We start from the raw sequence: 23,539 nt of genomic DNA, 5'->3' as shown, positions 1-23,539 counted from the left end.
AATTAAATTTTGTGAAAATGTGAGGAGATTCAGAACTTACAGGGTTAAACAGTTCTGTGTGACGTCTCACATTCTGAGGCGTGGTTATGTTCACATACGGGAATCTTTCTTTGTGTGTGAGCTCTCTTTCGGTTTTGACTGAGAGGCGAAAGGATGCCTGCTCTTTCGCCGGGCTAATTTACGATGTTTTTCTACGCATTAAAAGACTGTTGGAGATAAGAGAGAAGCCTGCCTGCAGTCTGATTTATTATCCACACACGGCAACAGTTTCTCCCGCTGCTGAACTCTGCTAGGACTATGCTGAGAGAGCTAAGGGAAGTTTTCGATCGGCACGGACGGCCAGTGGTGCAGCAGAAACGTGCCGGACGCCATTTTTACTCACAGAAAATACCGTATTTTTTGCTCTATAAGACTCACTTCTTCCCTCCTAAAAAGTAAGGGGAAATGTGTGTGCGTCTTATGGAGCGAATGCAGGCTGCGCAGCTATCCCAGAAGCCAGAACAGCAAGAGGGATTGCTGATTTCACTGTGCAGTCATCCCTCTTGCTTTTCTGGCTTCTGAGATTCAGAATATTTTTTTTTATTGTTTTCCTCCTCCCAAAACTAGGTGCGTCTTGTGGTCTGGTGCATCTTATAGAGCGAAAAAAGCGGTATACCGTATTTTTCGCTCCGTAAGACGCACTTCTCCCCTCCTAAAAAGTAGGGGGAAATGTGTATGCGTCTTATGGAGCGAATGCAGGCGGGAAAAGCCTCGGAGAAAAGCCTGCCGGAGCCGCGGATGCTTTAAAGAGTGCGCCGCTCTTGGGGGCTTTTCCCCAGGAGGGAGAAGGGACGGACTGGCCGCGTCAGTCCCTTCTCCCTCCTCATAGAAAAGCACGCAAAAGCTGTGCACTCTTTAAAGTGTCCACGGCTTCTGTGGGCTTTTCTATGATGTGGGGGAATTCCCCCACCTCCCGGAAAAGCCCCCAAGAGCCACACTCCCTTTCACGAGCCATGTGGAGCATGTGTGCGGCTTTTCTTGGGGGCTTTTCTCTCCTGGGAAAAAGCCTGCAAGTGCCGCACACACGCTCCACGCGGCTCATGAAAGGGAGTGCTGAGCAGAGCCTGGGATGCATACAGGCTCTGCTCAGCGCTCCCTTTAAAGAATATTTTTTTCTTGCATCCCCCCTCTAAGAAATAGGTGCGTCTAATGGTCAGGTGTGTCTTATGGAGCGAAAAATATGGTATATAGTACATCTGGCAAGACTCACAGCATTCATAAGGGGACAATCGGACCAAAAATTATTAAAAGAATGGGGATGTGCTAAAGAGTATATGAAAAAACATTGTAAGCATATCGGTATGTAACGAATGAAGCTTTGCAGGGTTAAAGAAAGAGAAAAATGGTGCAGAAAGTATAAAGATAGAAGTAATCTACGTTAGACACAACAACTTAGAAAGAGTAAAAATTTCAAAGTCTTAGAACAAAGGAAGGAAGTCAATATGTGTATATGTACATAATGATTAGCTGATACAGTTTTATTTGTAGATGTGTGTTTTTGTTTTTTGTTTTTTGTTTTTCTCGTGTTTTGCTTTTTTTCACGTTTGTACTGTTTTATTTTGGATTTGTACTGTTTTATTTTGTTTTTGGATTTGTACTGTTTTATTTTGTTTTGTGTTTTTTCTCTCTTTTGATTTGCTTTTTTTCTTGTTTGTACTGTTTTATTTTTGTAATTTTTGTTGTAATTTTGCATTGAAAAAAACAACAACTATTGAGCACTTATGGCCTTCCTTGCCGTCTAACTCCACAATTCCTACAGTTACAAAAAGTCCCAAACGCTGTGCCCTTTCCTCACAGGAAAACACCTCTGTACCTGCTTAGAGCAGGTGTGTGCCTTGACGGCGGAACGCGGGTGCCTTTGAGGGGCCTCTAACATGGTTAACCACCTCCTGTTCCTCCCCCCAGATGGCCACTCGCAAGGCCTACGGCTTAGCCCTGGCCAAGCTGGGCAGTGCCAGCCCCCGCGTGGTGGCGCTGGATGGCGACACGAAGAACTCGACGTTTGCCGAGCTGTTCAAACAGGCCCACCCGGAGCGCTACATCGAGTGCTTCATCGCCGAGCAGAACATGGTGAGCCTGCAAGGATGGGTCTCTGGGGGAAGAGTGCGGGTGCTGACACCTTAATTTTTTTATTGCCCACCCTTCACCCTCGGATCCGGGAGGCGGGTGACAGCATTAAAACGCACGGAAGTCCAGCGGTTCCCCCACTGCAAGAAGCGAATTTGCAGGGCCTTCTTGGTAGTGGCACCTGTCCTGTGGAACACCCTCCCATCAGGTGTCTAGGAGATAAATAACTACACAGTAGACACTCGGGTTGCGAAAATGATCCGTGCGGGATGCACATTCGCAACCCGCAGCGTTCGCAACCCGCGTCTGTGCGTCTGCGCACGTTTCAATTTGGTGCTTCTGCACATGCGCAAAGCACGATTTAGCGCTTTTGCGCATGCACGACTGCCGAAACCCAGAATAACCTGTTCTGGTACTTCCAGTTTTCGGTAGTCCGCAACCCGAAAAATCTCAACCTGAAGCGGCTGTAACCCGAGGTATGACTGTATAAGTTTTAGAAGACATCTGAAGAAGGAAGTTTTTAATGGTTGCTGTTGAACAGTGTTGTTAATATTATATGCAGCCAGATGAGTGGCATATACCGCGTTTTTCCGTGTATAAGACTAGGGTTTTTTATCAAATAAATTAGGTTTAAAATTGGGGCTTGTTTTATATACGGGTAATGCTGAGGGGTGTTTTCTTAATTTGGAGTCCCCAAAAATAGGGGGGTGTCTTATACATGTCTTCTACACAGAAAAATAGGGTAAGTAATAAAATGAATTATATTATATTATATTATATTATATTATATTATATTATATTATATTATATTATATTATATTATCCCACCCATCTGGCTGAGTTGCCCAAGCCACTTATTATTATAGCATTAAAAACAATTCCAAACAGCATACAGCCACAGAAACAAGGTGGGACCAGCCCTAAAGGTGAAGGGACCCCTGACCATTAGGTCCAGTTGTGACCAAATCTGGGGTTGCGGCACTCATCTCGCTTTATTGGCCGAGTTTGCCGGCGTACAGCTTCCAGCTCATGTGGCCAGCAGGACTAAGCCGCTTCTGGCGAACCAGAGCAGCACATGGAAACGCTGTTTACCTTCCCGCCAGAGTGGTACCTATTTATCTACTTGCACTTTGACGTGCTTTTCAACTGCTAGGTTGGCAGGAGCAGGGACCGAGCAATGGGAGCTCACCCCGTCACAGGGATTCGAACCGCTGACCTATTGATCAGCAAGTCCTAGGCTCTGTGGTTTAACCCACAGCGCCACCCTCATCCCTGGGACCTGCCATAGGTCAGGGCAAAGAGGTGCTTCTTCAGCACGCTCCAGAAGCTGTCCAGTGACAGCGCCAGGCTCACCTCTCTGAGGAGGGAGTTGAGTAGCTTTGGGGCCACCACAGAGAAGACCCTCTTCCAGGCTGCTACTACCCTGAGCCTCGTGAGGGCGGAGGAATTGCCAAGAGGGTCCCTTCCACCAAACTCAGCACCTGAGAGGGTCTGTCGGGAAGGAGATGGTCTTTCATATATATGGGGCCTTGAGGGGTTTAGGGCTTCAAACACCAGCCTGAGACCCTTGAATGGGACATGGGAACAAATTAACAATAATAAATTCTGTCGGAAGCTGCGCAGAGCGGCTGGGGCAACCCAGGCAGATAGGTGGGGTACAAGTAAAAAAATATTATTACTACTAGTTCTTTGGCGATCCCTCGTAGCCGAGTAAGATTGTCTTCCATAAACACGGTCTTAAAAATGAGTCCGTAAGTGACTGTGGAGGCCAATTCTGGATCCACACGTCCTTCCACAGTGGGGACATTGGTTTCTGGGCGGGAGTTGATCACGGTGTGGATTTGCCAAGAGTGCCTTCCTCTTAGCACGTTTCTCCCTTGCGTCCTGAGTTCGAGTGTCTTCAAAGCCCACGACACCTTTGGGAAAGGGTGTTCTCCAACAGGAGCACTCACAGGCCAGTGTTTCCCAATTGTTGGTGTTTATACTACATTTTTTAAAATTTGCTTTGAGACAAGTCTTTAAACCTCTTTTGTTGACCACCAACATTACGCTTTCCATTTTTAAGTTTGGAATAGAGCAGTTTTTTTGGAAGACAATAATCAGGCATCCGCACAACATGACCGGTCCAATGAAGCTGTTGTTGAAGAATCATTGCTTCAACACTTGTGATCTTTGCTTCGTCCAGTACACTGGTATTAATTCGCCTGTCTTCCTAAGTTACTACTACAGTCATACCTCATGTTACGTTTGCGTCAGGTTGTGCGTTTTCAGGTTGCGTCCCACAGCGACCTGGAAGTAACGGAATGTGTTACTTCTGGGTTTTGCCGCTCGCACATGCGCAGATGTGCAAAATGACGTCACGCGCATGTGCAGAAGCGGCAAATTGCGACCTGCACAGATGTGGGTTGTGTTTTTTTCAGGTTGCGAACAGGCCTCCAGAATGGATCCCGTTCGCAACCAGAGTTACCACTGTACTCTTATTATTACTCTTCTTCTTATTATTATTATTGTTACTGCTGCTGCTGCTAACCTTGCTTTGCGCTGTGCAGGTCAGCGTGGCCCTTGGCTGTGCCGCCAGGAACCGCATGATCCCCTTTGCCAGCTCCTTTGCGGCGTTCTTCACCCGGGCGTTCGACCACATCCGGATGGCGGCCATTTCCCACGCCAACATCAAGCTGTGTGGGTCCCACTGTGGGGTTTCCATCGGTATGTATGGGGCCTGATGTTCAAGGCCTACCTGCCTTACTCATAGCACTTACGGCCTTCCTTGTCTCAGAGGAGCTTGAGGGGGGCATTCGTGGTTCTTTCTTCTCCCTACCGCTTTTTCATTACAACAACCTTGCTTTTTTAAATTTTTATTTTTTTTAAAAAAAATAAATATATTTATTTTATTAAAATAATTCAACATTAATACATACATATTACGAATATACAAACAAACATACATTTCATACAGCCCTTAAAATATTCATACATACCCACACTCAATCCCACACATACTTCCTTTTCCCATCACCTTGTGTTAGACAATCTACTCAACTGCAGTTTCTTTCCACTTCTATTACTTTCTTTCACACACTTTTAAAACCAACTTTCTGCTTCTTTGTTATCCATCAAACATTGTTATCCATCTTATTTAGTGTTTCAGCATTTATAACGGAACTTGTTTATTCTAATAGGAGTTCTGTTTTTTCAATATGATTTTGCAAATATCCTTTAAGCACCTTCCAGTCCCTTTCTATCTTCTCTTTTGAGATCCTTCCGATTTTTCTCATTGTTCTGGATATATTGTAATACTTCAGTAATTTGGCAAGCCACTCTATTTTTGTTGGTATTATACCACTTTTCCAATTTTTGGAAATTGGAATAATAATTTATAATAATAATAATAATTTATTATTTGTACTTCGCCCATCTGGCTGGGTTTCCCCAGCCACTCTGGGCAGCTTCCAACAAAGATGAAAGATACACTAAAATGTCACATATTAAAAACTTCCCTGAACAGGGCTGCCTTCAGATGTCTTCTGAATGTCAGGTAGATGTTTATCGCTTTGACATCTGCTGGAAGGGCGTTCCACAGGGCGGGCGCCACTACCGAGAAGGCCCTCTGCCTGGTTCCCTGTAGCTTTGCTTCTCGCAATGAGGGAACCGCCAGAAGGCCCTCGGAGCTGGACCTCAGTGTCCGGGCAGAACGATGGGGGAGGAGACGCTCCTTCAGATATACTGGGCCGAGGCCGTTTAGGGCTTTAAAGGTCAGCACTAACACTTTGAATTGTGCTTGGAAACGTACTGGGAGCCAATGTAGGTCTTTCAATACCAGTGTTATATGGTCTCGGCGGCCACTCCCAGTCACCAGTCTAGCTGCCGCATTCTGGATTAGTTGTAGTTTCCGGGTCACCTTCAAAGGTAGCCCCACGTAGAGTGCATTGCAGTAGTCCAAAAGTCATGACAACAGCCTTGCGAGGTAGGTGCGGCTGAGAGGCGGTTCCTGGTCCACAATGGCCCAGCGAGCTTCATGGTGGGCAACCGACAGCTCAGGAGCTGCATGCGGCCCCCGGCCTCACATTATGTGGCCCCCGGTGCCCCATTCCTCCACCTAAGCAAGAGTTCCTTAGTCCCATCCTGTTTTTTCTCTCGTTTTCCCCTTTTAAGGTGACCCCCTTCTATCTTCGTAGTTTCAGAAATGCACAGGGGCATAAATGTAAATTGGACTATAATTTGGTCTTTTTTATTTTAATTGGAATATTATGATTGGATATATTAATTGGATGTTTTTTTTATTGGAAAATCAATAAAAATGATTTTTTTAAAAAAGAAAAGCACTGGGGCGAAAATTATTTTGCCGTAAATGAACTGACGTTGGTTATCAGTGACTAGCTTTTGAGGGGAGAAGCCCCTTGTAGTGGGAGGTTTCTCTCGTGTGCTCTCCCCTGTTTCGTATTTTTTAATATATATATCTCCTGAGTTGGCAAACTGATTTGTTTGCATTTTCCTGTGAAAAACATCAGGAGGGCACCATTGACCGGAAAGTACAGTGGTACCTTGGTTTGCAAACGTCTTGGATTACAAACACATCAAACCCATAAGTGCGTGTCTCGTTTGCAACCTTTTTTTTGGATTACGAACAAATTTTTTTGGGATGCCCTATTGGCAAATGCTTGCCTTGGGTTACAACCTGTTTTGGTTTACAAACGGACCTCTGGAACGGATTACAGTTGTAAACCAAGGTACCACTGTATGCATTATTGCTTTCTTCATAAAAAGGATACACCGCTCGATTGTGGAAAAACCTCAAAGCGGTTTGAAAAAAAATAGAAAGCAAAAAATTTATCCATCAGAAGAATTGGGAACGGTAGTTTTAAGATTTTCAGAAGTCACAATAACAGCAGAACAAAACTTTAGACAAGCACCTGAATAGGCTTGTCTAAAGAAAATTGGTTTTGGCAGCCACCAAAAAAGATTCAGTGAAACCTCCTGCCTGACATCAATAGGCAGGGAGTTCCGAAGTCTATGTGCTTCTGCACTAAAATATCTTGTTACTACAAATGCAGAATTGGCACCTGTAAGAGTGCCAGTCCCAGCAATCAAATTGGGGGCATCTCTGGGGTATGGCAATCTTGGAGGTAAAGTTAAAGGGACCCCTGACTGTTAGGTCCAGTCGTGGCCGACTCTGGGGTGGTGGCGCTCATCTCGCTTTATTGGCCGAGGGAGCCGGCATACAGCTTCCGGGTCATGTGGCCAACATGACTAAGCCGCTTCTGGCAAACCAGAGCAGCGCACGGAAACGCCGTTTACCTTCCTGCCTATCTACTTGCACTTTGACGTGCTTTCGAACTGCTAGGTTGGCAGGAGCTGGGACCTAGCAACGGGAGCTCACCCCGTCGCGGGGATTCGAACCACCGACCTTCTGATTGGCAAGTCCTAGGCTCTGGTTTAGACCACAGTGCCACCCGCGTCCCTTCTGGTTCCAATAATAATAATAATTTTATTATTTATACCCTGCCCATCTGGCTGGGTTTCCCCAGCCAATCTGGGCAGCTTCCAACAAAATATTAAAAATACATTAAAACATTAGTCATTAAAAACTTTCCTAAACAGGGCTGCCTTCAGATGTCTTCTAAAAGTCAGGTGGTTGTTTATTTCCTTGACATCTGATGGGAAGGTGTACCACAGGACGGGCGCCACCACTGAGAAGGCCCTCTGCCTGGTTCCCTGTAACCTCACTTCTTGCAGGGAGGGAACCGCCAGAAGGCCCTTGAAGCTGGACCTCAGTGTCTGGGCAGAACGATGGGGGTGGAGATGCTCCTTCAGGTATATTGGAAGATTGTAAAGCTCCTTGACATCTGACAGGAGGTGGGAGCCACCACCGAGAAGGCCCTCTGCCTGGTTCCCTGTAACTTTGCTTCTCGCAGGGAGGGAACCACCAGAAGGCCCTCGGAGCTGGACCTCAGTGTCCAGGCAGAAAGATGGGGGTGGAGACACTCCTTCAGGTCCCAAGTTGTTAAAAGTAGGGTGGCTGATTCCCTGGTTTACATTCCTGGTTGCTTCTCTCTCCATCTCCTCTTTTTGGCTGTGAAGATTAAGCTCTTGTTCCCTTTGTATCCTGCTTCCCCCCCCAGGGGTCCAGGGCTCTCTACTTTGCCATCTCCCCCCATCTCCCCTTTTATCTTCACAACGGTCCTGCAAGGTAGGTTAGGCTGAGAATTGCGAAACTGCACCTGCTCGGAGTGTTTTTGTGCATTGCCTCTTCTGGTTTGTATTTTGCTTTGAACTGATTTGGAGTGGAGTGGAGCAGTTAAAGCGCTGGGGTGAGGGGGGGCCTAACTCCTGCTATCCCAGCATGTTAACACACCACCTCGGGGGCGGGGGGGGCGGCGGATGCTACACTTGGCTTGTGTTCTGCTTCAGATGCTTCTTAATAATAATAATAATAATAACAACAATAATAATAAGAATAACAATAATTTATTTATACCCTGCCCATCTGGCTGAGTTTCCCCAGCAACTCCCAATCAAGTGTTAAAAACAGTACAGCATTAAATATTAAAAATTTCCCTAAGCAGGGCTGCCTTCAGATGTCTTTTAAAGATAGGATAGTTGTTTATTTCCTTCACATCTGAAGGGAGGGCGTTCCACAGGGTGGGAGCCACCACCGAGACGGCCCTCTGTCTGGATTCCCTTGATTATGGTGGAACCTCGGTTCTCGAATGTCTCCGTTGATTAACAGTTCGGAACCTGAATGCTGAAAAGCTGGAAGCGATTGCTTCCGTTTTCGAACGCGCCTCAGAAGTTGAACGGCTTCCATGTCGCGTTTCTACGTTTTTTTCAATGGATTTTGGCAACCGCCCTTTGATCTTCGCCTTTCAAACGTTTCAGAAGTCGAATGATCTTCCGGAATGGATTAGGTTTGAAAACCAAGGTTCCCCTGTACAGTCATACCTCATGTTACGTTTGCTTTATGTTACGTTCTTTCAGGTTATGTCCCGCGGCGACCTGGTAGTACCGGAAAGGGTTACTTCCGGGTTTCGCCGCTCACGCATGGGCAGAAGCGCTAAATCGCGCTTTGTGCATGCGCACAAGTGCCAAATCACGCTGCGCACCTGCGCAGATACGCCACTTCAGGTTGTGCTCTTTTCATGTTGTGAATGAGCCTCCGGAACAGATCCCATTCACGACCAAAGGTTCCCCTGTACAGAGGTACCTCGGGTTAAGTACATAATTCGTTCCGGAGGTCCGTTCTTAACCTGAAACTGTTCTTAACCTGAAGCACCACTTTAGCTAATGGGGCCTCCGGCTGCTGCCTCCGCGCCGCCGCACGATTTCTGTTCTCATCCTGAAGCAAAGTTCTTAACCTGAAGCACTATTTCTGGGTTAGCAGAGTCTGTAACCTGAAGCGTCTGTAACCTGAGGTACCACTGTACTTGGTTGAGCAGCCATGTACAGTGGTGTCCCGCAAGACGAATGCCTCGCAAGACGGAAAACTCGCTAGACGAAAGGGTTTTCCATTTTGGAGGTGCTTCGCAAAACGAATTTCCCTATGGGCTTGCTTAGCAAGACGAAAACGTCTTGCGAGTTCCTGCGGTTCCCCCCCCTTTCCCCCCCTTTTTCTAAGCCGCTAAGCCGCTTATCTGCTAAGCCGATAAGCCGCTAAAAGCCGCTAAACCGCTAATAGCGCTAATCCGCTAAGCCGTCAATGGGCTTGCTTCGTAAGACGAAAAAACCGCTAGACGAAGAGAATCGCGGAACGGATTCCTTTCGTCTTGCGAGGCACCACTGTACTAAATTCGAGTTTAGGTACAGAACCGGAGGCTTGGGCTCCATTGCACAATTTGCGCAGAAGCATAAGGTTGGAAGGGAACCCCAATGGCCATCTAGCCCGGCCCCCAGCAATGCAGGAATCGTAGCACCAGGAGGCGCTGTTGTGGTTGTCTTTCCCTCCCTGGCATGGCATGGGCTCCTGAGCTTTCTCTGGCGTGCGGCTGGAGGGTCACGCTGTTCCCACTGCCTCCCCAGGTGAGGACGGACCTTCTCAGATGGCCTTGGAGGACATCGCCATGTTCAGGACGATTCCGGGCTGCACTGTCTTCTACCCCAGCGACGCTGTGTCCACTGAGCATGCTGTCCTTCTGGCTGCAAACACCAAGGTAAGCGGAGCTGCCTACGTCAGGTTAAAACATTGTCGCCGGGAAGCGGAAGGGGAAACCACAGCTCTCCGAAATCCCAATTTACAGTGGTCCCTTGGTTCTCAAACGCCTTGGTACTCAAACAACTTGGAACCCAAACACTGCAAACCCGGAAGTAAGCATTCCAGTTTGTGAACTTTTTTCGGAAGCCGAACATGCTCCGTTTTGAGTGTTACTCTTTCGTTTTGAGTGCTACACTTCTGTTTTTGCTATTTATTTTGCGCTTTTTGTTTTTGCGGCTCTTTTTGTTTGTTTTTGTGACTGTATGGAACCCGGTTCAGTTACTGATGGATTGATTGTGCGAGTGCAGTACATCGTTGATTGCTTTCATTTTGTGGATCGGTGATCTGGTTAGATAGTAAAAACCATGTTAACTTGCTGTTTTAGGGGTTGTTTTTGAAAGTCTGGAACGGATTAATCCATTTTGCATGACTTTCTATGGGAAAGTGTGACTTGGTTTAAGAACGCTTTCGTTTTGGAACGGACTTCCAGGACGGATTAAGTCTGAGAACCAAGGTACCACTGTATCGCCATTGGCACCTTCTGACAAGTGCTTCCAGCGTTGGCTGTCACAAAGCACATTGTGCAAAGCTGGGGTCTTTTTCAGCCGAGGGCCTTATTCCCTTTTGGGGCATCTTTTCAGGGGCCACACGCCGGTTGTGGGCGGGGCTGGAGGCGGAAGTGGGTGGAGCAAGGGATGTTAATTTTTGCAAGAGGCTGGTTTGTGCGTTCACTCACACACCCCTCTCTACCCAGGGAAGCAAGAGGCACGATCAGAGTTCAGGAAGGCATCCCAGCTAGGCAAAAGCACAAAGCAATGTTTGGGGGGCCCCATTTGGCCCTGAGCCCCCCCCCTCTCCTACAATGAAGCAACAACGATACCATACGATAATCTTTATTGTCATTGTCCCATACAGAACAACGAAATTGAAAAAATCTACATCGGACATTCAGAAACCAACAAGCCTGTTATCCCAGCTATTCCAGCCTGGTTAGCCGCATAAAACTCTGATACCCCATAATTAAATACAATATACTCCCATCGAGACTACCTTACACTGCGTTTAAAACCAAAATTGCATTTGGATAGAAACTGTTTCTCAGGCGGCTAGCCCTAGTCTTTATAACCCTGGACCTTCTTCCAGAAGAACAGAAGCTGAAAGAGATCATTTCCGGGTTGCGCACTATCCTGCGCTATCTCTGCAGCTTTCTTATGGCACCTGGAAGCATAGATTTGATCCAAGGTGGGAAGAGGGCACCCAGTTATTCTCTCCGCAGTCTTTACAACCCTGGACAGCGTTGTTTTCCCCCTGACCGTGCAGCTCCCAAACCACACACACAGACCATACGTTAATACAACTCTCCACAGTACAATGGTAAAATGTCATCAACAGGTCCTCTGAGAGATTGTTTTTCCGGAGGATTCTCAGAAAATATAACCTCCGCTGTGCTCTCTTCATCAGCTCTTTGCTGTTTTCTCCCCAGGTTAGGTCATCTCTCAACTCCATTCCCAGAAATCAAAACGCCGAGACCTGTTCCGCACACTTCCCCTCAATAATGAGCAGCTGAATATTTAATTTACATTTCCTAAAGTCCACAATGGGACGCGGGTGGCGCTGTGGCTTAAACCACAGAGCCTAGGACTTGCCGATCAGAAGGTCAGCGGTTCGAATCCCCGTGACGGGGTGAGCTCCCGTTGCTTGGTCCCTGTTCCTGCCCACCTAGCAGTTCGAAAGCACGTCAAAGTACAAGTAGATAAATAGGTACCACTCTGGCGGGAAGGTAAACGGCATTTCTGTGCACTGCTCTGGTTCTCCAGAAGCGGCTTAGTCATGCTGGCCACATGACCCGGAAGCTGTACGCCAGCTCCCTCAACCAGTAAAGCGAGATGAGCGCTGCAACCCCAGAGTTGACCACGACTGGACCTAATGGTCAGGGGTCCCTGTACCTTAAAGTCCACAACAATCACTTTTGTTTTCTTCAAGTTAAGGAGTGAGTTGTTTTTCCTGCACCACTCCCCCAACTGCTCAACTTCCTTCGTATCGGCTGCCTCCCCCTCTCCAGCCGTGATTAAACCAACCACCGTTGTATTATCTGCGACAGCTTGCTGGGGCGGAGGTTGCACGATAACATTAGTCGGATCTCCAGGCGTATTCTTCCAGTCCACCGTTTCTGGAAGTGCATCGTTCTTTCTGCGCTTTTGCACAGTCCAGGCAAACTCTGTGTTTTTATCAGCGCAACCCTGGAGCTTCTGCAGATCTTTGACCCTTCGTGCCTGACCCTGTCGTGCCCCAGGATGTGTGTAAACACAAAGTGGGAGCCCTGCTGCCTCCCTTTCGTTGAAATGTGATCTTTGCTCCTCCAGGGGATATGCTTCATTCGAACCAGCCGCCCAGAGACTCCTGTCCTCTACTCTCAGGACGAAAAGTTCAGGATTGGCCATGCCAAGGTAAAGGGTGTGATTAGATTTTTCATCAGTTTCGCCGTCTGCATTTTGGGGGGGAAGAGTCGTTACGAAGAGGACCTTCATCAGCTTTTGTGCCTCAATTTAAAAGCTGCTCTGCCCATTAATAATAATAATAATAATAATAATAATAATAATAATAATAATAATATATTATTTATATCCCGCTCGTTTGGCTGGGTTCCCCCAGCCACTCTGGGTGGCTTCCAACAGAGTATTAAAATACAATAACCTATTAAACATTAAAAGCTTCCCTAAACAGGGCTGCCTTCAGATGTCTTTTAAAGATAAGATAGCTGCTTATTTCCTTCAAATCTGAAGGGAGGGCATTTCATAGGGTGGGCGCCACTACCGAGAAGGTTCCTTGTAACTTCACTTCTGCCTGGTTCCCTGTAGCTTAGCTTCTCGCAGCGAGGGAACTGCCAGAAGGCCCTCGGAGCTGGACCTCAGTGTCCGGGCTGAATGGTGGGGGTGGAGACGCTCCTTCAGGGATACTGGGCAGAGGCCGTTGAGGGTTTTAAAGGTCAGCACCAACAACCAACCATTTTGATTTTAAGTGCCAACGGTCTGGTTCAAGCGGAGCTCATCCTTTTGTGCCGGTCCCACTCGCCCCAGAATATTCCCCAGTGCCTAATAAAAATTCAAACATCATCAGGGATGATGGGAATTGTAGTCCAAAAACCCCTGGAGATCCATGTTTGGGAAACACTGTTCTTAGCACCAAGGCTGCAACAAATAGATTTTCTGAAACCTAATAATAATAATAATAATAATAATAATAATAATAATAATACCATATTTTTCGCTCTATTAGACGCATGGGACCATAAGATGCACCTAGTTTTTAGGGGAGGAAAATAAGAAAGCAAAAGGCGAAAGATTTATACGATCTGCGAAAGCAAGCCTCCTGGCTTTCCCCCCACCTCCCGCAAGAGCCGTGCACTCTTTAAAGGGCTTTTCTGGGAGGTGGGGGAAGGGACAGAGCCACACACTCTGTCCCTTCACCCACCTCTCGCAAAAGCCAGGGATAGCTGTGCGAAGCCTCCGCAGGGCAGCGGGGTGAAGGCTCCCCTCTGCCCTGTGGAGGCTTCGCACGGCTAAGCCTGAAGCTAGAACAGCGAAAGGGAGCGCTGCGCAGCGATCCCTCTTGCTGTTCTGGCTTCTTGCTTAGCCTCACAGCCTGCATTCGCTCCTTAAGACGCACACACATTTCCCCTTACTTTTTAGGAGGGGAAAAGTGTGTCTTATACAAAAATATCCTGAAGGTCCCAGGCCACAGAGAGGTTAGGCTGGCCTCAACTAGAGCCAGGGCCTTTTCGGCTGTGGCTCCAATCTGGTGGAACGCTCTGTCACAAGAGACTAGGGCCTTGTGGGACTTGACATCTTTCCACAGGGCCTGCAAGACAGAGCTGTTCCACCAGGCCTTTGGCCAAGGCACAGCCTGACTCCCTCCTTGGCAATCTTCACAGAACTTTAGCCTAATGGTTGCCATCAATTTGATTTGAATTAATTTTACGATGAAATGATTTTAGAATGTTGTACTATTTTATTGTTGTTAGCTGCCCTGAGCCTGGATTTGGCTGGGGAGGGCGGGATATAAATAAAATTTATTATTATTATTATTATTGAGCGAAAAATACGGTTTTATTTTCCCCCAGCCACTCTGGGCGGCTTCCAACAAAGTATTAAAATACAGTGGTCTGTTAAACATTAAAAGCTTCCCTAAACAGAGTTGCCTTCAGATGTCTGAAGCCCAAAAAATGTCCATATACCAGACCGAAAAGGGTATGCAGGAATACTTGAATTACAGAGCCATGCATGTGTCAACCAGACTTTACCAACCTTCTGCCTTCCAGATGTTTTGGACTTCAGCTCCCATCAGCCCTAGCCGACATGATCAATAGCAAGGAATGATGGGAGTTGCAGTCCAAATACCTGCAGGGCTAAAGCATAGCCATCTCTTGTCTGGGGATAGAATAGTTCTAGTTTGTTGGCTGAGAAGTCGTTTTCCGTGTCCCTATAGGTTGTGCGTAAGAACGATGCGGACAAGGTGACTGTCATTGGGGCAGGAGTCACCCTCCACGAGGCCCTCACAGCTGCTGATGAACTGGCCAAGCAAGGTAATCAGAATGGAAATGTAGGACGGGACCCCATGATTCACCTAGTCCAGGGGTGTCCAATCAGTCGACCGCGATCGACAGGTTCCTTATAGCTCACGTTGTTAATAAAAATGTTTCTGCCCCCCTCGGTCATCCCCTGTTCTGTGTTTAGTGTTCCTTATTACAGTGGTGCCCCACAAGACAAACGCCTCGCAAGACGGAAAACCCGCTAGACGAAAGGGTTTTCCGTTTTGGAGGCGCTTCGCAAAACAAATTTCCCTATGGGCTTGCTTCGCAAGATGAAAATGTCTTGCGAGTTCCTGCGGGTTTCCCCCCCTTTTCCCCCCCTTTTCCTAAGCCGCTAAGCCGCTTATCAGCTGATCCGCTGATAAGCTGCTTAACAGCTGATCACTAAAAGCCGCTAAACCGCTAATAGCGCTAATCCGCTAAGCTGTCAATGGGCTTGCTTCGCAAGACGAAAAAACCGCTATACGAAGAGCCTCACGGAACGGATTAATTTCGTCTTGCGAGGCACCACTGTAGTTTGCTGTAGCGCTTCGTTCGTCTGTTAGCAGTTATGTTGATGGTGAGCAATTCACCGTATTTTTTGCTCCATAAGACGCACCTGATCATAAGACGCACCTAGTTTTTAGAGGGGGAATGCAAGGGAAAAAATATTCTTTAAAGGGAGCGCTGAGCAGAGCCTGTATGCATCCCAGGTTCTGCTCAGCGCTCCCTTTAGAGAACGCTTGCAGGCTTTTCCCCAAGGAGGGAGAAGGGCAGTGACGGGCTGCCCTTGTCCCTCCTTGGGGAAAAGCCCCCAAGAGCCGCACACATGCTCCACACGGCTCTTTAAAGGGAGCGCTGAGCAGAGCCTCCCACCTGCATTCGCTCCATAAGACGCACACACATTCCCCTTACTTTTTAGGAGGGGGAAAGTGCATTTTATAGAGTGAAAAATACGGTATTTTAATTCTGCATCCTTAGTGTCAACAACTTTGACCTGCCCCCCCAAAAAAAGATCAACAATTTTGGTTTGCCATCCGCAAAGAAAGCTCAACAACTCTGATCTCCCCCCTCAAATAAAAAGGGGTAGGTCACTGCCAGGTTTTTTTCTGGGAGTAGATCTCTTGGGAGTTAGACGTCCCTAATCTAGTCCAAGCCACCTGCGATGGGAATAATGGACGGCTGCAGGTCTTGCCAGAGGTTTGGGGTGTTGATGGCATCTCTCCTTTCCGCCCTGCCCCAAATGCTCCTTCCCACAAGCCTTTTGCTTCCTCTTTAGGCACCCACATCCGGGTCATCGACCCCTTTACAATCAAGCCCTTGGATGCCGCCACCATCATCTCCAATGCCAGAGCCACCGGAGGCCGAATCATCACCGTGGAGGACCACTACAAGGAAGGTAAGTGGGTTGCGGCTGTGGAGCAGGGCACCTGGGAACGGCACATTTCCCATCAATTCCTGGCGCGTTGCTTGACTTCTTCCTGGTGCCCTCCTTCAACGGTTGCGTGCCCTGGATATCGATTCCTCCCTCCCTCCCTCTCTCTTCTCTTTCTTTCTTTTTTTAATTTTTTGATTTTTCAATAAAATTTATTAGTAATTTCCACACAACAACAACACGAAAGATATCAAAAAACAACAATACACAACACACAGAAATCAACATTCGAAAACTAAAAAAACAACAACCAAAACAAAACACACACAAAAAAATCCATATCTTACAAGTTAATATTATAAACACTAAAACAACAAGAAGACATTGACTTCCACCAATCCCACAGCACCTCCTTTATCTCTCATTGTGTCTTCCTGTTTTCTTTATCATCTCTATCCTAACATCTAGATATAAATCCCTCTTTCTTATCCTTTCACTTCACAAGGTTATTCCAGACTCAGCCACATTTCTGCCCTCGAACCTTGACTTTTAAGGTATTCATTTAGGCACTCCCATTCTTTTTTTACTTCGCTTTTTGGTTTTTGTCTTATTATGTCTGTCAATTTGGCTAATTCTAAGTATTCTGAGAGCTTACATATCCACTCTCCCCTAGTGGGTAACTGATTCCCTTTCCAGTACTTAGCCACCAGGATTCTTGCTGCAGACATCGCGTATAAGAAAAAAATAGTTTTGTCTTTTGGAATATTGTCATTTAAAATTCCTAAAAGGAATGCCTCTGGCCTTTTACTATATGATATTCTCAATATTTTCTTTATTTCTTCGTGGATCACGCTCCAAAATACTCCCTCTCTCTTTCTAGGAGGTCTTGGCGAGGCTGTGGCGGCGGCCGTCTCCGGAGAACCCGGCATCTTGGTCCAGAGCTTGGCTGTGTCGGCCGTGCCACGCAGCGGGAAGCCCAGCGAGCTCCTGGACGCATTTGGGATCAGCGCCAAGCATATCGTGGCCGCCGTGAAGAGCACTTTTGCCAACTGATTCCCCTTGTCTGCCTTGAGGTTGGTGGGAAGGGCGGTGGAGTTTTGAGAGAGGTTGTTTCTCAAGAGCAAAAAGTGTCTCCCCTAACACAGCCTTGTCTGACTTCTCCGTCCCAGTTTTGACAGACATGCTGCTAGCATTCCCTTTTGACTTCGTGCTGAGTGAGAATGGAGCTTTTAACTGACCAAATGACAAGTCCTGTCCCCGTTTCCCCTCCATCCCCAAGCCGTTCTATTTGCTCTCAAACGTCTCTCACATCACCTAGGCCCAAAAAGTGTCCCGGTCGTCCTATTGGAACAATAAATAGTGCTTGTTTTACTTGAACCTTTTTACCCTTGTGTCTGACGCCTAACTTCTGTGGCTGTTGCTTTCTCAAGCCTGACATTCCATGGGCAGCTTGGGTAGAGTTTCCTACCAGGAAAGGTTACTGACACATGAGTAAATGTTGACTGCGGAAGCGCATATAGCTCTGACAAAAAGATCCGTTTATGAATTCTGTTGTCTTAGTCGGAAACGGAAGGGGCCGTTTCCCTGTTTTTCCTTGTACTGTAACTGCTATCCACAAACAGTGTTCACCCACCCAGCGAGTCAATAAAAAACAAAAGTTATCACCTGTTGGCTTCGTGAAGTGCTTGATATCTCTGCAGTAAGGGGCAGCTCTGAGGGATTTCTTCAATAAAACACACCACTGTGACATTTGAGAATGCATCACTTGGCTGCAAAATGGAGTCCACAGGCTTAAACTTCTAGAGACATTCTCTTGCCTTAGCTTTTATGCATACGTAGAAATTAAGTCACATAACAAACAGAGTTACCATCTGGTAACTAACCAGCGGCCTTATCAGGCAAAGCAAAAGTAACATCAGAGGCAAGAACAAGGCTATACATTCATCTGTTGGTGTCAGCAAATTCCAAGATGGGCTCCTTTCCCAAGCTGACGATTCCCACCTACATCTCGTGCAGAAACCACTGTTCTAAGAAAAAACGGCTCCTTTTCCCTTATGGGGTACCCTAGAGCCCGTACAGAGTCCTTACGTGGGTTTCCTGTTGGTAGGAGAAAATAACAGAGGCCAACCAAAGTATATTGAGAAGCAAAGCAGCTAGTAAGCCTGATCTTTATTCAGGGAACAGTTGCAACAGGGTCCCCACTCACCACACGCAGGAGGGAGGAGAACCCTGAACAATGGTGTGCAAGGCCTTATATAGACTTTTGAAATTGCCCACCCTGTAGCCCAAGACCCTCCCCCCCAAAAAACAATCATACATACATCACATAAGGGGGCAGTCTACTGCAGAAATCCTGCCTGCCAGGATACCTGATAATGGTCACTGATTGCATAACCTGGGCAGCCTGGCCATTCCTTTTGAGATGCTAAATGCTTACTTCCAGAATCCAGGTCACAGGCTTGCCCTATTCATACACAAATATGCCCTTAAGACAGGATTTGTAAGCAAAAAGAAAAAGGGAAGGCTTTCCCCATTTTCTCCCTCCTTGCAGAGAAATATATTGAGGTCAATTTGGGAGAGTGAGGATTGCTCTCCTGTACTATAATTTCAGGCATGTGGCTTATATACGTGTGTTTGCCTTGTACATTTATATTTGGGACCTTAGAATTCTTAGAACACCACCTTCTTGACCGTTGAAGGGACGCAGGTGGCACTGTGGGTTAAACCACAGGGTCTAGGACTTGCCGCTCAGAAGTTTGGTGGTTCGAATCCCCATGACAGGGTGATCTCCCGTTGCTCAGTCCCTGCTCCTGCCAACCTAGCAGTTCGAAAGCACGTCAAAGTGCAAGTAGATAAATAGGTGCTGCTCTGGCGGGAAGGTAAACGGCGTTTCCGTGCGCTGCTCTGGTTCGCCAGGAGCAGCTTAGTCCTGCTGGCCACATGACCCAGAAGCTGTACACCGGCTCCCTCGGCTAGTAAAGCGAGATGAGCGCCGCAGCCCCAGAGTCGGCCACGACTGGACCTAATAGTCGGGGGTTCCTTTACCTTTAATATTTCAGGTACGTGGTTTATATACTTATGTATGTGTTTGCCTTGTACGTTTATGAACATTTATACTTGGGACCTTAGAATTCTTAGAACACCACCTTCTTGACCGTTGAACCTACCGTTGATCTTGTCATCTCAATCAGCTGGAGCCTATCTTTGCATGCAGGGGAAATCCCTAACTTACTGAGGGTTTGAGACCAATTCACTTCCCCCGCCTGGTTTTGCTGGCCAGTCAAAGCCGTTTCCTGGGTTGTGGCTGTTGCATGCTGACGACAACTAGGACAAACAGGTGGGAGCTGAGTGCTGGGTGGGGACCAAAGGTGGACAACTACCCCAGAAGGGGCATGGCTACACTTTCCCTAACACCCCATAAAAGCTGTTTTGGCTGGCTGGACAACAGTCATAGCCTTTGAAAGTGAAAACAGAGTCTGTCGTGTCACAGTTTAAAGAAACCGCAAAGACAGCAAATGCAGGGATCTGGGCCCAGAGCAAAAGGACAAGTTTAATCATTTAAAAATGGTGACGAGAGAGTTAGCGCTCTGTGTAGTGGAACAGGGGAATCTGGCCTGCAGGGGTAACCTTCATTTGCGTGGAGGAGTTTGATGTGATTTCTTTCTTAACAGATTGGCTCAACTCTTTAAGCGTGGACATTAAGTAGAACGACTTCCCTGGAGATATAATTAAGAAGTTTGAAAGATTTAATATCAAAGACTAAACATATAGAGCGTTGCACAATTCACGCGCACTTAAATATAATTACTCACAAATTAAGGTTTTCCAGGATCTTAAGTCCTGAGCTCATTCTTTGATCAGCAAGTCGTGGCAGAAGGAAGATGTATTATGCTCAAAGGCAGGGTATGAATATCTCTGTCATCATGCTCTGATCGGTCAATGCGACTGGACTTACAGTGACTAAAGACCTAACTGATGGAATCTTTCTAGATCAGTTGGCAGAGACTCAAGGTGGCATGTTTGAGCCCCATACTGGGCAAAAGATTTCTGCCTTGCAGGGGTTGGAATAGATAACGCTTGTGGTCCTTTCTACAGCTGTGGATGTTGGAAGATTCAAGACAGAGAAAAGAAAATGCCACCAACTTGGACAATTTAAAAGATTAGACAAATTTATGGTGGAAACGGCTATCCAATGCTCATGGCCAGAACTGCTGTGCGCTACCTGCAATAGGTGCGACATGGGTGGCGCTGTGGGTTAAACCACAGAGCCTAGGACTTGCTGATCAGAAGGTCAGCGGTTCAAATCCCTGCGACGGGGTGAGCTCCCGTTGCTCGGTCCCTGCTCCTGCCAACCTAGCAGTTCGAAAGCACATCAAATTGCAAATAGATAAAGGTAAGGTAAGGTAAGGTAGTTTCCGTGCGCTGCTCTGGTTCGCCAGAGGTAAACGGCGTTTCCGTGCGCTGCTCTGGTTCGCCAGAAGCGGCTTAGTCCTGCTGGCCACATGACCCGGAAGCTGTACACCGGCTCCCTTGGCCAGTAAAGCGAGATGAGCGCCGCAACCCCAGAGTCATCCAGGACTGGACCTAACGGTCAGGGGTCCCTTTACCTTTACCTGCAGTAGTGGAGGCAGTCTTCATCTGAACGCCAGATGCTGAAAACCACAGGAGGGGAGAGGGCTGTTGTACCCAGGTCCTGCTTATGGCCTTCCCAATGGGCCAGGGGTTGGTGTAAGCCGCTCCCTTTCTGCCCCAAAGCCCCCACCTATAGATGGGGCGATGGGCTCTGCATCATTACTCAAAAAGTGCCTTTTCCAAACTGAAATAAACAATGTGATACTTAGAGACATACAGAGACAGTATAATATAATACGTACAGTTCTTTAAATGTTTTTGTGGGAAAGGGTGGGGTTACTGGCTTGCTTTGGCTCTTGTTTTTATTATGTATACCTGAAGAAGCATATTCGCCCCCATCGTTCTGCCTGGACACTGAGATCCAGCTCCGAGGGCCTTCTGGCAGTTCCCTCCCTGAGAGAAGCCAAGTTACAGGGACCTGGGAAAAGGGCCTTCTTGGTGGTGGCGCCTGCCCTGTGGAACGCCCTCCCACCAGGTGTCAAAGGAAAAAACAACAATCTGACGTTTAGAAGAGATCTAAAGGAAGCCCTGTTTAGGGAAGTTTTTAATGACTGTTGTTTTAAGGTACAGTGGTACCTCGGGTTACATACGCTTCATGTTACAGACGCTTCAGGTTACAGACTCTGCTAACTCAGAAATAGTACCTCGGGTTAAGAACTTGGCTTCATGATGAGAACAGAAATTGCGTGGCGGTGGCAGGAGGCCCCATTAGCTAAAGTGGTACCTCAGGTTAAGAACAGTTTCAGGTTAAGAAAGGACCTCCAGAACAAATTCAATTTTTAACCTGAGGTACCACTGTATTTTTAATCTCTTGTTGGAAGCCGCCCAGAGTGGCTGGGGAAACTCAGCCAGATGGGCTAGGAATGAATGAATGAAAATAATAATAATAATAATAATAATAATAATAATAATACAGGGGACGCTTGGGTTGTGAACGTGGTCTATGCAGGATGCTCGTTCGCAACCAGCAGCATTTGCAACCCGCAGCGTCACGTCTTGCTATTCGGCGCTTCTGCACATGCGCAAAGCACCATTTAGCGCATGTGCGACTGCTGAAACCCGGAAGTAACCCGTTCCGGTACTTCCGGGTTTTGGCCGTCCGCAACCCAAAAAAACACAACCTGAAGCGTTTGTAACCCGAGGTATGACTGTAATATATTTTGTGCCTTTATCTTGTATTTTTATAGTGCGAACTACCCTGAGATCTATGGACGAAGGGTGGGATATTACTACTACTACTACTACTAATAATACAGAACTGTACAGTGGTACCTCGGGTTACAGACGCTTCAGGTTACAGACTCCGCTAATCCAGAAATAGTACCTCAGGTTAAGAACTTTGCTTCAGGATGGGAACAGAAATTGCGCAGCAGCGGGAGGCCCCATTAGCTAAAGTGGTGTTTCAGGTTAAGAACAGTTTCAGGTTAAAAACGGACCTCCGGAACGGATTAAGTTCTTAACCCGAGGTACCACTGTATTGTGGGAAAGTACCCCGAGGGTCATCCAGTTCAACCCGCCGAAATGCAGGAGTACCAGATCAGCATGGCCTGGAAACGATGCCTTATGAGGAACGGCTAAGGGAGCTGGGCATGTTTAGCCTGGAGAAGAGGAGGTTAAGGGGTGATATGATTTTTGTTGTTGTTGTTTAGTCGTTTAGTCGTGTCCGACTCTTCGTGACCCCATGGACCAGAGAATGCCAGGCACTCCTGTCCTCCACTGCCCCCCGCAGCTTGGTCAGACTCATGCTGGTAACCTCGAAAACACTATCCAACCATCTCGCCCTCTGTCGTCCCCTTCTCCTTGTGCCCTCCATCTTTCCCAACATCAGGGTCTTCTCCAGGGAGTCTTCTCTTCTCATGAGGTGGCCAAAGTACTGGAGCCTCAGCTTCACGATCTGTCCTTCCAGTGAGCACTCAGGGCTGATTTCCTTCAGAATGGAGAGGTTTGATCTTCTTGCAGTCCATGGGACTCTCAAGAGTCTCCTCCAGCACCAGAATTCAAAAGCATCAATTCTTCGGCGATCAGCTTTCTTTATGGTCCAGCTCTCACTTCCATACATCACTACCGGGAAAACCATCGCTTTAACTATACGGACCTTTGTTGGCAAGGTGATGTCTCTACTTCTCAAGATGCTGTCTAGGCCTGTCATTGCCCTTCTCCCAAGAAGCAGGCGTCTTTTAATTTCGTGGCTGCTGTCACCATCTGCAAAGGTAGGAGAGTGCAAAATATGGTCTGAAGCTCAACATCAGAAAAACGAAGATCATGGCTACTGGTCCCATCACCTCCTGGCAAATAGAAGGGGAAGAAATGGAGGCAGTGAGAGATTTTACTTTCTTGGTGATATGATAGCCATGTTCAAATATATAAAAGGATGTCACATAGAGGAGGGAGAAAGGTTGTTTTCTGCTGCTCCAGAGAAGCGGACACGGAGCAATGGCTCCAAACTACAAGAAAGAAGATTCCACCTAAACATTAGGAAGAACTTCCTGACAGTAAGAGCTGTTCGACAGTGGAATTTGCTGCCCAGGAGTGTGGTGGAGTCTCCTTCTTTGGAGTTCTTTAAGCAGAGGCTTGACAACCATATGTCAGGAGTGCTCTGATGGTGTTTCCTGCTTGGCAGGGGGTTGGACTCGATGGCCCTTGTGGTCTCTTCCAACTCTATGATTCTATGAGC

At 47.2% G+C, this 23,539-nt stretch overlaps 1 protein-coding gene and 1 long non-coding RNA gene across 3 annotated transcripts in view; one reads left to right on the top strand and one right to left on the bottom strand.

Moving 5' to 3' along the window:
• LOC307220594 overlaps window positions 1-4,214 on the bottom strand; it is a 144,469-nt gene extending 140,255 nt beyond the window's left edge. The window contains exon 1 of the long non-coding RNA XR_013840964.1: window positions 3,786-4,214. This is a non-coding gene — a long non-coding RNA (uncharacterized lncRNA). The remainder of the gene's footprint in view (window positions 1-3,785) is intronic.
• LOC307220383 (transketolase-like protein 2) overlaps window positions 1-17,897 on the top strand; it is a 32,133-nt gene extending 14,236 nt beyond the window's left edge. For both annotated transcript variants that reach the window (XM_079984330.1, XM_079984329.1), the window contains exons 9-15: window positions 1,945-2,109; window positions 4,656-4,812; window positions 10,120-10,250; window positions 12,655-12,738; window positions 14,777-14,873; window positions 16,138-16,257; window positions 17,114-17,897. In XM_079984330.1, the coding sequence (XP_079840456.1) occupies window positions 1,945-2,109; window positions 4,656-4,812; window positions 10,120-10,250; window positions 12,655-12,738; window positions 14,777-14,873; window positions 16,138-16,257; window positions 17,114-17,286 (927 nt within the window). In that variant the 3' untranslated portion in view covers window positions 17,287-17,897. The remainder of the gene's footprint in view (window positions 1-1,944; window positions 2,110-4,655; window positions 4,813-10,119; window positions 10,251-12,654; window positions 12,739-14,776; window positions 14,874-16,137; window positions 16,258-17,113) is intronic.
• The last annotated feature ends 5,642 nt before the right edge of the window (window positions 17,898-23,539 follow it).

This window comes from Podarcis cretensis (genome assembly GCF_951804945.1).
Source record: "Podarcis cretensis genome assembly, chromosome: 7".
Classification (NCBI taxonomy): domain Eukaryota; kingdom Metazoa; phylum Chordata; class Lepidosauria; order Squamata; family Lacertidae; genus Podarcis; species Podarcis cretensis.
This window is presented reverse-complemented; position numbering and strand designations above follow the sequence as displayed.